The following is a 12,118-nucleotide window of genomic DNA, read 5'->3' as shown; positions in this document are numbered from 1 at the left end:
CTCATTTGAATGATTAATCAGTAAGGCATTTGGCATAACTGTAGTCTGTCTGTGTCATTTAATTAGTTTAAAGTAATTACATTAATGAATATACTGCTTCCACCTGAAAACAGGATCATGCCTTGGGTTCCTCTGTTACTTCATTAAGCATCCTCACAGTCTGTCGTATTTCTGTAGTTGTTCATGTCAGTTTGCATTTTGAGAGCGTATACAGGAAAATTATTAATAATATTTTATTTTAAGTGTGTAACACAGTATCCTACAACATTAAACATAATACTTATTTGTGTAATAGTACAACATATCAGGTTTCAAAATTTGATGGTGCAGTTTCATAGTAGACATTTTTACATTTAGTATACAATTGTAAATTTTTTATTTAACCATCAACATATGATTTGTGTAACCTAGGGACTGAAAAGCAACTTTAGTTTATAGAAGGTCTGGAATAAATCATTTTGCAGTCAGAAAAAGTTTTGTCAAACCAGCTTTAAGATAACTCAGAGCATCTTTATTCACTTCTTCAGCTTCAGCTTTTCTCCTCATTTCCTCCAGCTCTCGGGCCCAGTTTTCTTTCTCAGCTTCCCTCACTCTGGGTATGAAGAAGTCCAGATGCTGAAGAGTGAAGGCAGAGTCTGGTTTTAATGCGATCTGAGACAGATGCTTGATGGTCTTGTAAGCTTCGCACAGAAGAACAGACTTATGGTCCTCAATCACTTTGAGATCTTTCTCAAGATGTTGCATTAGAATTAAAAATGTTTTGGTTTGTTCTTTGGATGTTTCATATTCCTTTTTTATGGAATCAAATTCAAACTGCATGCTTGAGTTTCTGATGACGTATTTCTTGTTTTCTTTGACGTGTTTGCTGTGGTGACACTTCCCTGAGCACACAGTGCAGAATCCGTTTTTCATGACTTCACATTTACTGGGATTTGACCCCCACCAGCAGTCAAACTCATGACAGTTTTCCTCGCAGACAGTGCAGGTTGTAGCCTTCCTGTGCTTCCATGACTTGCTCTCAATCGGAACCTTCATTTTTTCTGTCTTGTTTACTTTAAAACTAAAGTTTATACTTTGCTCAACCTTTGTCTTGTTATCCATCATTGCCTCCTGAATCTGAATTTTTTCAGCCTTTTTCTGCTCTTTCTCTTGAACTCGTAGCTGTAAGTTGGTGATGGATGCTTCAAATCTAATGCGCTCGATAAGGACATCTGATGTCTGCTCTAAACTTCTCCTGTTCATTTCATTCAGAGTCTGAAGGAAATCCTTCATGGCGTCTACACTGTCTTCCCAGGCACCTCTTTGAGCTTGAACGTAACGTTCTCTAGTGTGACGCTCTTCAGCCTGCCGGTTGTTGAATAAGAAATAAACAGGATCGCCATTTTTATCTTGTCTGCAGGGGATTTTAGCTTTTTTAATGGCACTGATGGCATTTTTTGGTGGCAAACCATCAGAGTGTGTGATTAAAAACACAATATTGTCCACAATGTCTTTTCCGAACAAAGACAGAATTGAACTAATGATGTAATGCTGTCTGTCTGAGAGACGATTCTTGGATGCTTGAGTCATGAAACAGATGGCGTCAACTTCATGAACTCCATCATTACTCTGAAACAGAGTGGCTAAATTCTCAGCAACCTCCAGATCTTTGTCCAGTCCTCTAGTGTCTCCGTAGCCTGGAGTATCAATAATGGTGAGAGACATGGTACTCTTCACAGGAAATACCTCATACACAGTGATTTCCGAGGTTTGTGATTCTGATTGATCTCTGGGTGCTTCTTCTGTGATTTCATACCATATTTGATCCTCAAACTTCACATTCAGTAAGTAGTTGACCATTGTGTTGATGATGGTGGTTTTGCCAACGCCGGTCTCTCCCACCAGCAGAATGATTTTGTTTTGTTTGCTGGCATCTCCTTTCCTATAAGTCCATTTTCTGACTTTTCCTTTGTCATCAAGAACTTTCCTCTCTGTGTGTAGACGAAATCGCTTTGGAGAACCTCTCTGAAGCAGAGAAAATCTGCGTTGTGGCAGCTTAGGCTTTCTGTAAATTTAAAATAGAGTCAAAAAGTGTTTGTGAACAAGAAATTAACTCCAAATACCCAACAACCGTTTTGTGATGATTTAAAATGTAAACTTTAAATAATTTTGAGCAAGAATATTGAATTCCAATTACTAGAAACAGTAATTGGAAATATAAAAAGTCCTTCCAAATATAATCAGTATGTCCAAGTTCAACATATACCTCCAGCCAGACCAGCCTTAAAGGGATAGTTCACTTTCAAATAAAATGTTGGTATGTTTTAGCTTACCTAGTAGTAGTAGTAGTAGTTTCCATTTTGATATTTTTAGGTCAAACCGTTCTTGTATGTCACTCATATAATGCAGGTCTATGGTCACCACCTCAAAGAGCATGCACAGAGAAGTCCAAATTAAACAATTCCCCATCATAAGTAGGGATGCACGATCATGATCTTTCATGGCCGATTCCGATTTTTTTTTTACAAGCAAACTGGCCGATTCTGACACCGTTTTCCGATTTTTTTTTTTTATCTTTAAGCAACAAACAAGAAAGAAGGAAAGTATGCATAAACAAGATGTTTATTTGTATTTAATAGCGCAAACTGGCTTTTGGCAATTGAAAACAATAACCATAACCATCTGAAATCAACAGCAGTAACTGCACAGTGAGTAGCCTAAATTCAATACAAACATAGATGGTACAGACATCAGCATTCAGCTTTTGTTTTTGAATTGGGTTGAAACTACATAGAACTGGCCTTAAATGAAAACATTAACTGTAACCATGTGAAATTAAAGGCAATAACTGCATAGTTCTACAGTCCAAACACCACAATCAACACACATTCAATAAGACGTTTCTTAACCAGCATTCAGTATTTATTTTAGTTTTTAAATTTGGTTTTAAATAAAAAAAGGTATTTACCAGTGAGACTAAATAAAAGTATGCTATATGAATACATTATTCTAAAATGTTAAAATCAAATAATGTTGATGTGAATAAAACAAAATGCAAAGTGTTTCATTCATCCAATTAAAAAAAAAAACTAGAGTAATGATTCACATCTATATTTTTTACTTGAGCCAATGAAAAATAAATAACTTATTATCTCAAGTAAAAAAAATATAGATGTGAATCATTACCCTAACATCTTTTAATTGGATGAATGAAACACTTTTTTTCAGTAAGCTACTGCAGGTGATTTTTAAATCAAATTAAGTCTGTGGCGAGTGGGGCGGGGCCGAGGGACATGGGAACACGAGTGAGGCCGGCAGTGATTGGGCAAATCAGTGGCACCTGCGGCCCACCGCCGGTCTCGAGTCCCACGTAGGAGATGGAAGGATATAAAAACTGGAGCGACGACAGTGAAGGACGAGAGAGGACCAGGCCTGGGCGTTATTTTAGGTTTTGGTTTTATTTTGTGCGCACCAGTCGTCCGTGAGGGGCTGGTGCGCTGTTTTGTGTTTGTTTTGTAATTAAAGTTTAATTTTGATTGTCCTCCGGTTCCCGCCTCCTTCTTCCCGATGACTAGGAAGTCTTTTATCATTACAGTGGTGCCGAAACCCGGGAGAAGGAGGGACGCGCTGCTGAAGATCCCTCGCCGCTGTGGTGAATCCGCGGTGCCATCGAGCAGGCGAGGAGTGTGCCGCCATGGACGCTCGAGGCGGTGGACTGGAGCGAGTTGCCGGGGACGGGCGAGTTCGCTGCCGACCGCCCACGATAGGGAGGGGCGGCTGCCTCCGTGAGGGAGCGGAGGAGTCGGCGCCGTTCGCCAGGAGGCCGGAGCCTGCTGCCTCCGTGAAGGTATCCGGAGGAGCAGGGAACGGGGGACTCCTGCCGGCTGCCCAAAACCGGAGGAGCCGTCGCCGTGCACCGGGCGGCGGAGGAGTGTCGTGCCGTCCGCCGAGGGCCGTCCAGTGCCACCGCCAGGCACCGCGGAGGAGATCGCCCAGCCGGTGGATGGCCGAGCAGCAGTGCGCCTGGGAACCGGAATTTTTTTTTTTTTCTCTCTCTCCCCTCTCTCGTCTCTGTCGCTCCTCCTTCCATCTCCATTTCTCTCACCTCGTCTGTCCTGCCCCCAGGTTCCCGCAGGTCCCCGGGAGCGGCCCCCCCGGAGGGAGGGGGGGGGGGAGTAGAGCGCAGTCTCGTGGGTACCCCCCGGCCTGCGAGGGGCGATGGGGGTATGTGGCGAGTGGGGCGGGGCCGAGGGACGTGGGAACACGAGTGAGGCCGGCAGTGATTGGGCAAATCAGTGGCACCTGCGGCCCACCGCCAGTCTCGAGTCCCACGTAGGAGATGGAAGGATATAAACACTGGAGCGACGACAGTGAAGGACGAGAGAGGACCAGGCCTGGGCGTTATTTTAGGTTTTGGTTTCATTTTGTGCGCACCAGTCGTCCGTGAGGGGCTGGTGCGCTGTTTTGTGTTTGTTTTGTAATTAAAGTTTCATTTTGATTGTCCGCCGGTTCCCGCCTCCTTCTTCCCGATGACTAGGAAGTCTTTTATCATTACAAAGACTTTGTAATTTTAAGGTAAAATAAAAATAATCATCCTATACAGAACTGACGTTTACTTCTGATTTTGAAATACTTCCACACTAATGACATAGCGAACGATTACAATGTAGTATGTGCACGCGGGCGCACTTTCAGAAAAATCGGCCGAAAAAAGACCAAAAACCGGCCGATTGACGATCGCGTATTTTAAGCAAAAACTGTCCGGTTATGATTTATGGGCGGTCAACCGGTGCATCCCTAATCATAATTACACATTGGTGGCCAAAGATAGGAAACCAGAGGTTTGTGTGAGAAAACGAACAGTATTTATATTGTTTTTACCTCTTATACACAACCACGTCCAAGTGATCTGAGGGCGCGCGTGTTTCCTGGTGTGTGACTTGTGCTTGCGTTCTGGCTTAGTCTGCGCAAGCCATATCATTGCAATAATAATAAAAATACAACACATTACTCACTCAATTGACAACGTGCCATTGGGTCCCTCTGGCCTCGGCAAACTAAACACAACGTGCAAAACGCTGCGACTCAACAGCGGAGAAAACTCAGGATCTTCAGTCAGGCAGGTGTGGGATGCGATACTGTGAATGTCCTCCTCCTCGTCTTGTAGTTGTGGCATTGCTATGTTCCATTCGTGACAACATATGCTCTCCACTTCTGTTGGCATCTCACAACACTTGCTACTAAAACACCACCAATTTTGAAGAGATCTCTGTCTCTCTGAGGCTTGAAGACGTGCTGCTTCAGGGATGCTTCCTCCATCACTCCTGAGTTCTTGATCTGTGTATTCTGGTTCAAATAAATATGGTTGTGAAAAAAATTCAACGTTGTCTGTTGATATATCGAAATCCTCTTCCATTGCGATTTCCTGCACGTCTTAATATGTGCAGATCTTCACAGTGAAAGGTAACACTTTCGAAATCTCTGTGTAAACAATGAGTGACGTACATGTATGAGAGATCACTTCCGGTGCTTTCCGCGCTTGCGCAGACTAAGCCAGAGCGCGCGCACACGTCACATCAGGAAGCGCGTGTGCCCTCAGATCACTTGGACGTGGTTGGGTACAAGAGGTAAAAACAATATAAATACTGTTCGTTTTCTCACACAAACCTCTCGTTTCGTGTCTTAGGTCATCAATGTGTACTTATGATGTGGAATTGTTTAATTTGGACTTCTCTGTGCATGCTCTTTGAGGTGGTGACCTGCATTATATGACGGATAGACAAGAACGGTTTGACCTAAAAATATCAAAATGGACTACTGCGGAAAAAAAGACACCTACATCTTGGATGCCCTTGAGGTAAGCTAAAACATATCAAAATTTAATTTGAAAGTGAACTATCCCTTTAATACAACCATTTTTATTTTTATTTATTTATTATTTATTATTCAAATAATCGATTAGAACATTCTCTCACTGTGTTTTAGGACCGTCACGCATGCTGCTGCTGCGCTGACAGCGGTTTCTGGATAAATCCATTGTTGCTGGGGTTAAAATGTTTGTCTGTCCTTAAATGCAAATCATGATTTCATTTACTTTCACTTATGTTGTTCCAAACCTAAAAAAAAAAAACATATTAAACATATGTAACACTTCTCACAATGTCTTGTTAGTTTTTTTTTTTTTTTTGCCAAATTCTGAAGTTCTTTATCTACTAATAAAGCTAAAGTTTTGCAGCCTGTATAGTGATATTTTTATTTGTTTGGAAATTCACAATTTACAAAAAAAAAAATACAAAAAAAAAAAATCCACATAAATATCAATTCAACTTCTACTCAACTAGCTTGCATAAGCCATAGAAAGAAAGAAAGAAAGAAAGAAAGAAAGAAAGAAAGAAAGACAGAAAGAAAGACAGAAAGAAAGATTTTCACATAAATGAAAGTATATTTAGCTTGTTTTTTAAATGCGTTCCTGAACTATTTTGTGAAAGTTTTGTTTGTGAGAGAGCATGTATTAATAGCATAGGCTACTTACCCCATCTGAGACTATGTTGTTGTGAGTTCTCACAGGAAAGCTTTTGACTCATATGTGAAATGTCACAACTATCATAGAAACCTCTTTCCTGCTCTGTTTTTCCAGTAAAGCCAGTTCAGTCTGTCATGTGATTAAAAGGAATATGCAGGCTGGTTTTATTTATCTAATTTTGTGAAATCTGTAACAGCACTAACTAGTAGTAATTCAACAATTAGTCTTTTCTTCATTATACGGCAATGGACATTCATCACCATACCTGAATAGGAAAACGTTTATATAATATTCCCTCTGCGCTTCAGAAACTGTGGATTTTCACATGCATACACACACAGACATCAATGTGGCCTTTTCTCAATACTAATAAAATACTCAATAAAAGAACGTAAAGTTGGGACTGAAAAAAAAAATAGTTCAGGAAATGTACATGAGTCATTCCTGGGATTCAATTACATTTACATTTTTTTTTGTCTCAACCCTGTAACAGATACAATTTAATTGGGTTAAAAGGATTTTACACAAAACTTGTTATAAAAACAAACATCTGCCTACTGCTCATGTATCTCTCATAGCAATTTAATGTTAACAATTGTAACATTTATCATAATTTTCTAATTTATATATTAATGTGACAAGGTGTGATGGGGTTGAAGACTGTAACACATTTGAAGGGATACATTTTTTTTCCTTATATCATCCCCTTCTTTCTGGGTCAACATATCTACATGCCCAACATTCTTTCTCCTGCAAATGGGGATGCGATTTCTAATGTATGAAACCTTCCAGTAATACTTCCCAGCACAGTTTAAGTGGTCATATTACATTAGAAATGATTTTTATAACAAAAATATATGTTGTCAATTCACTTTCATGAATTTCAACTCACTGAACACTCATGGTGATCACTAGACTAAATGTGTTCCTCGCAGAAGAACTTTGCCTTCCCTCTGTAGTCTGTTTACAGGAAAATAAATACATTTTTGTAACTGTGAAGTTATATGTTGTTTATGTAATAAATCTGTTTGTTTATCTATGACTTTCAGATTTTTTGGACTGCTGAAGTAAAAAAGTTGTATAACCACAACACAGCAGTTGCATGATTTCTTTGTAGAAGGAAGCTGAAAAATGCAACTGGATGAGTGACCTCAAACTATCTCTGTGAGCTACAGTAAACACTTTCTGTGCTTATAAGGAAACAAAGTCATCTTTGATATCTCTCTCAAGATTAGACGAGTGCTTTCTCAGTGTGGCTTGCGCTGGTTCTCAGCGCCACGTCTCAGTGCCCATCTTTCTGGAGGGGCATTAGGAGCTCACTATTAGATCACTATTAGAATCAGAAAAATCTTCTTCCATTAACACACACACTCAGACCCCTCTTCAGTCTGCTCACAAGCCACCCAAGTTGGTTCCTTGTGTTCCACCTCACTGCCCCACTCTGGGTCCGCTGGTCCCACATGCACTGGGTCCCTGCCTAGTGCCCCCCAGCCTGTCTCGCTTCTGCGGACCATCAGCATTGGCTATGTGAAGCCCCCCCCCACCAAGATTGGTTTGCTGCAAACGATCTGAAGGATGCGTACCTACATGTGTCGATCCTTCCTGGTAATACTGATGCCCTGGCCCAGCTATGTGCTACTGCTCCCAGGGATCAAGTGGTGAGCCTGTAAGTGCTGCCCTGGAGGAGGCAGACCCAGCCCCAGCTTTGCTCTGTCCCGTCAGAGCCTTGAGATGCTACGTTGACTGGACACAAAGCTTTAGGACCTCAGACCAGCTCTTTGTCTGTTACAGAGTCCGGTCGAAGGGGAATTCCATCTCTAAGCAGGGGATGGCCCACAAATGTCAAGAGGGTCAGTATATGACGCCTTGGGATGAGAATGCGTTAATAATTTCTGATTCAGCCCATGTTAACGGACCATGATTTCACATTTAATAAAATTCACTTTACAGGCAAAATGAAAAACATAGATGCAATTAATAGAAATTTTCAGTTACAGGTCTAATATTTTTTTAAGTGATTTTTTTTTTCATTAATATTATAAAATTAATACTCACTGTCTTATAATTTAGTTATATAATGAGTGGTTTGAGAAATCAGTATTACAAATAATGTCTAATATGCATGTATGTATGTAGGCATATGTATGTATTTATTTACTTATTTGTTTGACCATTCCGTCCATCAGATGGCACCGAAAATTGTTACACACCTTTTTTTAACTACATTTTTATTTACTGATTTATTTTATTTCCTATAGAAAGCATAATGATCTCAGCTTACCTGGAATTCATGGTGATCACTGGATTAAATGTTTTTTCACCTTTCTGTTTACAGCAAAATAATTAATTTCCTTATTGAGTGATATGATATTTTGAAATTGTAAAATTAGGTATTATTTTTTTGAAGCATAACAGCAGAAGAGTAGAATTTATTAGAAGTATTAGCTGTCAAAAAAAATCTAATTTGAGTTTCTGGATGAAATGTCAGCTTTAATAGAAATACTGGTTCATTTAACAAGCCTAACAGGCTGAATTCTCTCCCAAGCAAACTGTCAATGTGGCTTTCAATAAAATGATAGGATAAACATGTTTATGTGTGCATGTGTTTTTTTTATGCTTGCAAATGAAAGATTTTTTGTTGCATTAAAACAACATTATTCATTTTTACTTTAGATCTGTCATGGCTGTCTCGAGGAAGGTACAATGGTTGAATTAATGTGGTGTAATAACATCCAATACAGAGATAATCCACAGAGAAGGAAGGGTCAACGAACGCCATCATAAACATAATACTTAGAAAGGAGTAAAGGAGTAAAAACAGTGCACTTTTATTAAAACTTGTGTACACTTATGTATACTGTATAAAAACATAGTTTATTATATGTCTACTTCAAATTTATTTAGAGAAAAGTATTATTTTTATGGATTGGCCATTATTTAGTGCTACATACACATGTAAAGTATGTTTCATTCATTCTGGACACCTGAGGGCACCCTGTGCAGAAAATCCACATATGCATTACAGAAGAAGTAGAACTCAGGATGCCCCAAGGAGTCCCTAATTTGGACAAAAACATCCAGCTTAAGTCTAGCTGAATGATAGAAGACAAAAACGCTTTGAATGATGATATTCAAAGAGAACATTAAAGGCACAATATGCAAGTTACAAATAAAAATAAATAAAAAATAAATTGCAGTGTGTTATATATCTGAAAAGTTCCCAATTATTTGTAAATCCAGAGAAATTCCCATTTTAAATAATGGCTAATGGTTCATTGTTGCCTATCAATGATGTAATTTCCATGCTATCAGTTTCCCTTTTAGAAACTATGGCAACACAAGTGGACAAAAAGGCTGCTATACAGTTAAACTAAATCCATTACAGCAGTCGCAAATAAGATGAAATTAAAAAGAAAAGTGTTGACTGTAGCAATAAATATAGATCTCCTCAGTGTTGCACCATGAATCTTTTTCTGCATTTGTTAGTGTTTTGCATTATATCCAATCACACACGAGTCTGTTGAGTTTATGAATGCAATGTCCAGTCAGAGGCGTTCAGATGAGTCATCGCTGAAACACTTGAGTTTTTATGTTCTGAATTCATCCATCATAAACAACAAAGTACACACAAGCACAAAATGCTCTGATTGGTTGATCTTCTCGTATTTTTATCTTGCTTGTTTTGAATACTGCACGTGGACAGAGGTGTCACCAGGTTTTTGCATAGTTTGGAGTGAAAAATCGAGGTGAAAATGCATGGCCGCTATGCAAAATGCGTACAGGTTGGCAGGCCTGATTTCTTGACAAAAACTCAAGTGTGTTTCACAGAAAATAAGAGTGTAGAGGTTTGGAGCAACATAAGGGTGAATAATGATCTTATCTTCACCTCTGATCATCTTTATGATAATTAAACATTCATCTGTGGTGGTCATGCCGGATATTTTTTTGTTTAATATAATTTTTATGGCTGTTGATAAATTTGCACTGCATTCAGTTTCTGTTTCACTACAAGAACATACCCATGTGCAAAAATAGGACTAAGGGTTGAATGATGGTTTTACAAAGCTGTCAAGATGTCTCTCTAACTGGAAGCTGAAAAATGTGACTGGACGAGTGACATCCAGTTATCTCTGAGAGTTACAGTAAACACTCTCTGTGCTCACATGGAAATAAACTCATCTCTGATATCTGGTCTTTGTAATAATTCAAGGTGCACAATCATGTTTCTCTACATTAAAAGAAAAAGCTAGATATATGCTTGAAAAAATAAGTGCATAATTCAGCATTTACTGTATGATCTAAATTCACATGAGAGAAATGCATTGCCTGAAACTGCTTTGCTCAAAAGACTTAAATTTGATTTTATATGTTCCGATTTAAACATTTTTGCCTGATTTTTATCTGAAATCTGACCGTGGATGTTTTAAAATATGCAACCTCTCTGTTTTGAAGAAACATGGTTACCCCCTCCAGGAAGTTAAGTATGTCTAATTCAAGACTATATTTAGAAGAACAACAACAACAACAAAAAACTGGTTACAATAGATTCTTTCATAAAAATCCAAATGTGTCATCAGTGGAGGTATGAGACGGGTTAGAGTAGCCAGACTAGAATATTCAAGAGGAAACAAGTTTGCATGTGTAGCCTATGTGTTTGCCTGCAGCGAAATACTGAACAGCACTGAAAAAATAAAAAATAAAAATAATAATTGAAGTTATAAAAAAGCAAAGGTTGTTGTAGCATATTTAACAAGAGCATGCTTTTAACTTCAGAATTGAATATTTAATCCAATGCCTTCCTTGCTGTTTCTTTATAATTATTTTTGAAATTTACTAGCAAATTCTGGAAAAAGTTTATACACTATTTTGTCAGTAAAAATATCATTATTTTATGAATAAAATATCTGTTGATTTAATAATAATAATAATAATAATAATGATGATGATGACTTGTCTGGCTCATAATCCATCTGTTCCTTGCTTTATAGCTCCATCTGGTGAATGTGAGAGTGAAATGTTTTCCATGTTTTATTAGACTTTGTGGACTTTATTGGTTCTAAGTTCTCTTACAGTTTTTAATTCCTCAAAAATGATGCCAGACATGTCATTTTGGCAAAAACAACAACAACACACACACACACACACACACACACACACACACACACACACATATATATATATATGAATGAAGAGTTTGGTTGTCAAACTGTCACATAGCATCTTTAAGCTACAATAACATTAAAAATTCTAATCCAGTTTTGGTTTTCAAAGATTTATTATAAAGTTGTATTATTATAATTTTTTTCTCAAAATGCAATAAGTCCATTGGATCAATATGAAAGTTATTTTTCATATTGAAACTGATGAAAATACACAACATAGTAAGCTGATTCACATATGAAAGCCTTTGAATTGGTCAATACTATTCTTATATACAGGCACTGGACTAAAACATACTAATATGCTTTTAATATCTAAATCCGTTAAAGGATTTTTGGGCTGCATTAATTAGGTAAACCGGAACCGGGAAAACACTTCCCATAACACCCTATGTACTTGCTACATCATTAGAAGAATGGCATCTACGCTAATATTTGTCTGTTTCTCTCTCGTTCC

At 38.4% G+C, this 12,118-nt stretch overlaps 1 protein-coding gene across 1 annotated transcript; it reads right to left on the bottom strand.

Moving 5' to 3' along the window:
- Positions 1–265: 265 nt before the first annotated feature.
- Positions 266–6,090, bottom strand: LOC132113472 (uncharacterized). The gene is made up of 2 exons (XM_059521249.1): positions 5,955–6,090; positions 266–2,044 (listed from the first exon to the last, which is right to left on the bottom strand). Exons 1-2 carry the CDS (start codon positions 6,014–6,016, stop codon positions 454–456), a joined length of 1,653 nt encoding a protein of 550 aa, XP_059377232.1. The 5' UTR covers positions 6,017–6,090; the 3' UTR covers positions 266–453.
- Between the last annotated feature and the right edge of the window lie 6,028 nt (positions 6,091–12,118).

Source organism: Carassius carassius, chromosome 3 (assembly GCF_963082965.1).
Source record: "Carassius carassius chromosome 3, fCarCar2.1, whole genome shotgun sequence".
Classification (NCBI taxonomy): Eukaryota; Metazoa; Chordata; class Actinopteri; order Cypriniformes; family Cyprinidae; genus Carassius; species Carassius carassius.
This window is presented reverse-complemented; position numbering and strand designations above follow the sequence as displayed.

Bases quoted from the DNA above. Each gene is read 5' to 3' on its own strand.
- LOC132113472 (XM_059521249.1), bottom strand. From the start codon at position 6,016: ATGGATTTATCCAGAAACCGCTGTCAGCGCAGCAGCAGCATGCGTGAC. The intron at 2,045-5,954 runs GTGAGAGAATGT...TTAAATTTACAG, and splicing joins CGTGACGGTCCTAAAACACA to AAAGCCTAAGCTGCCACAAC.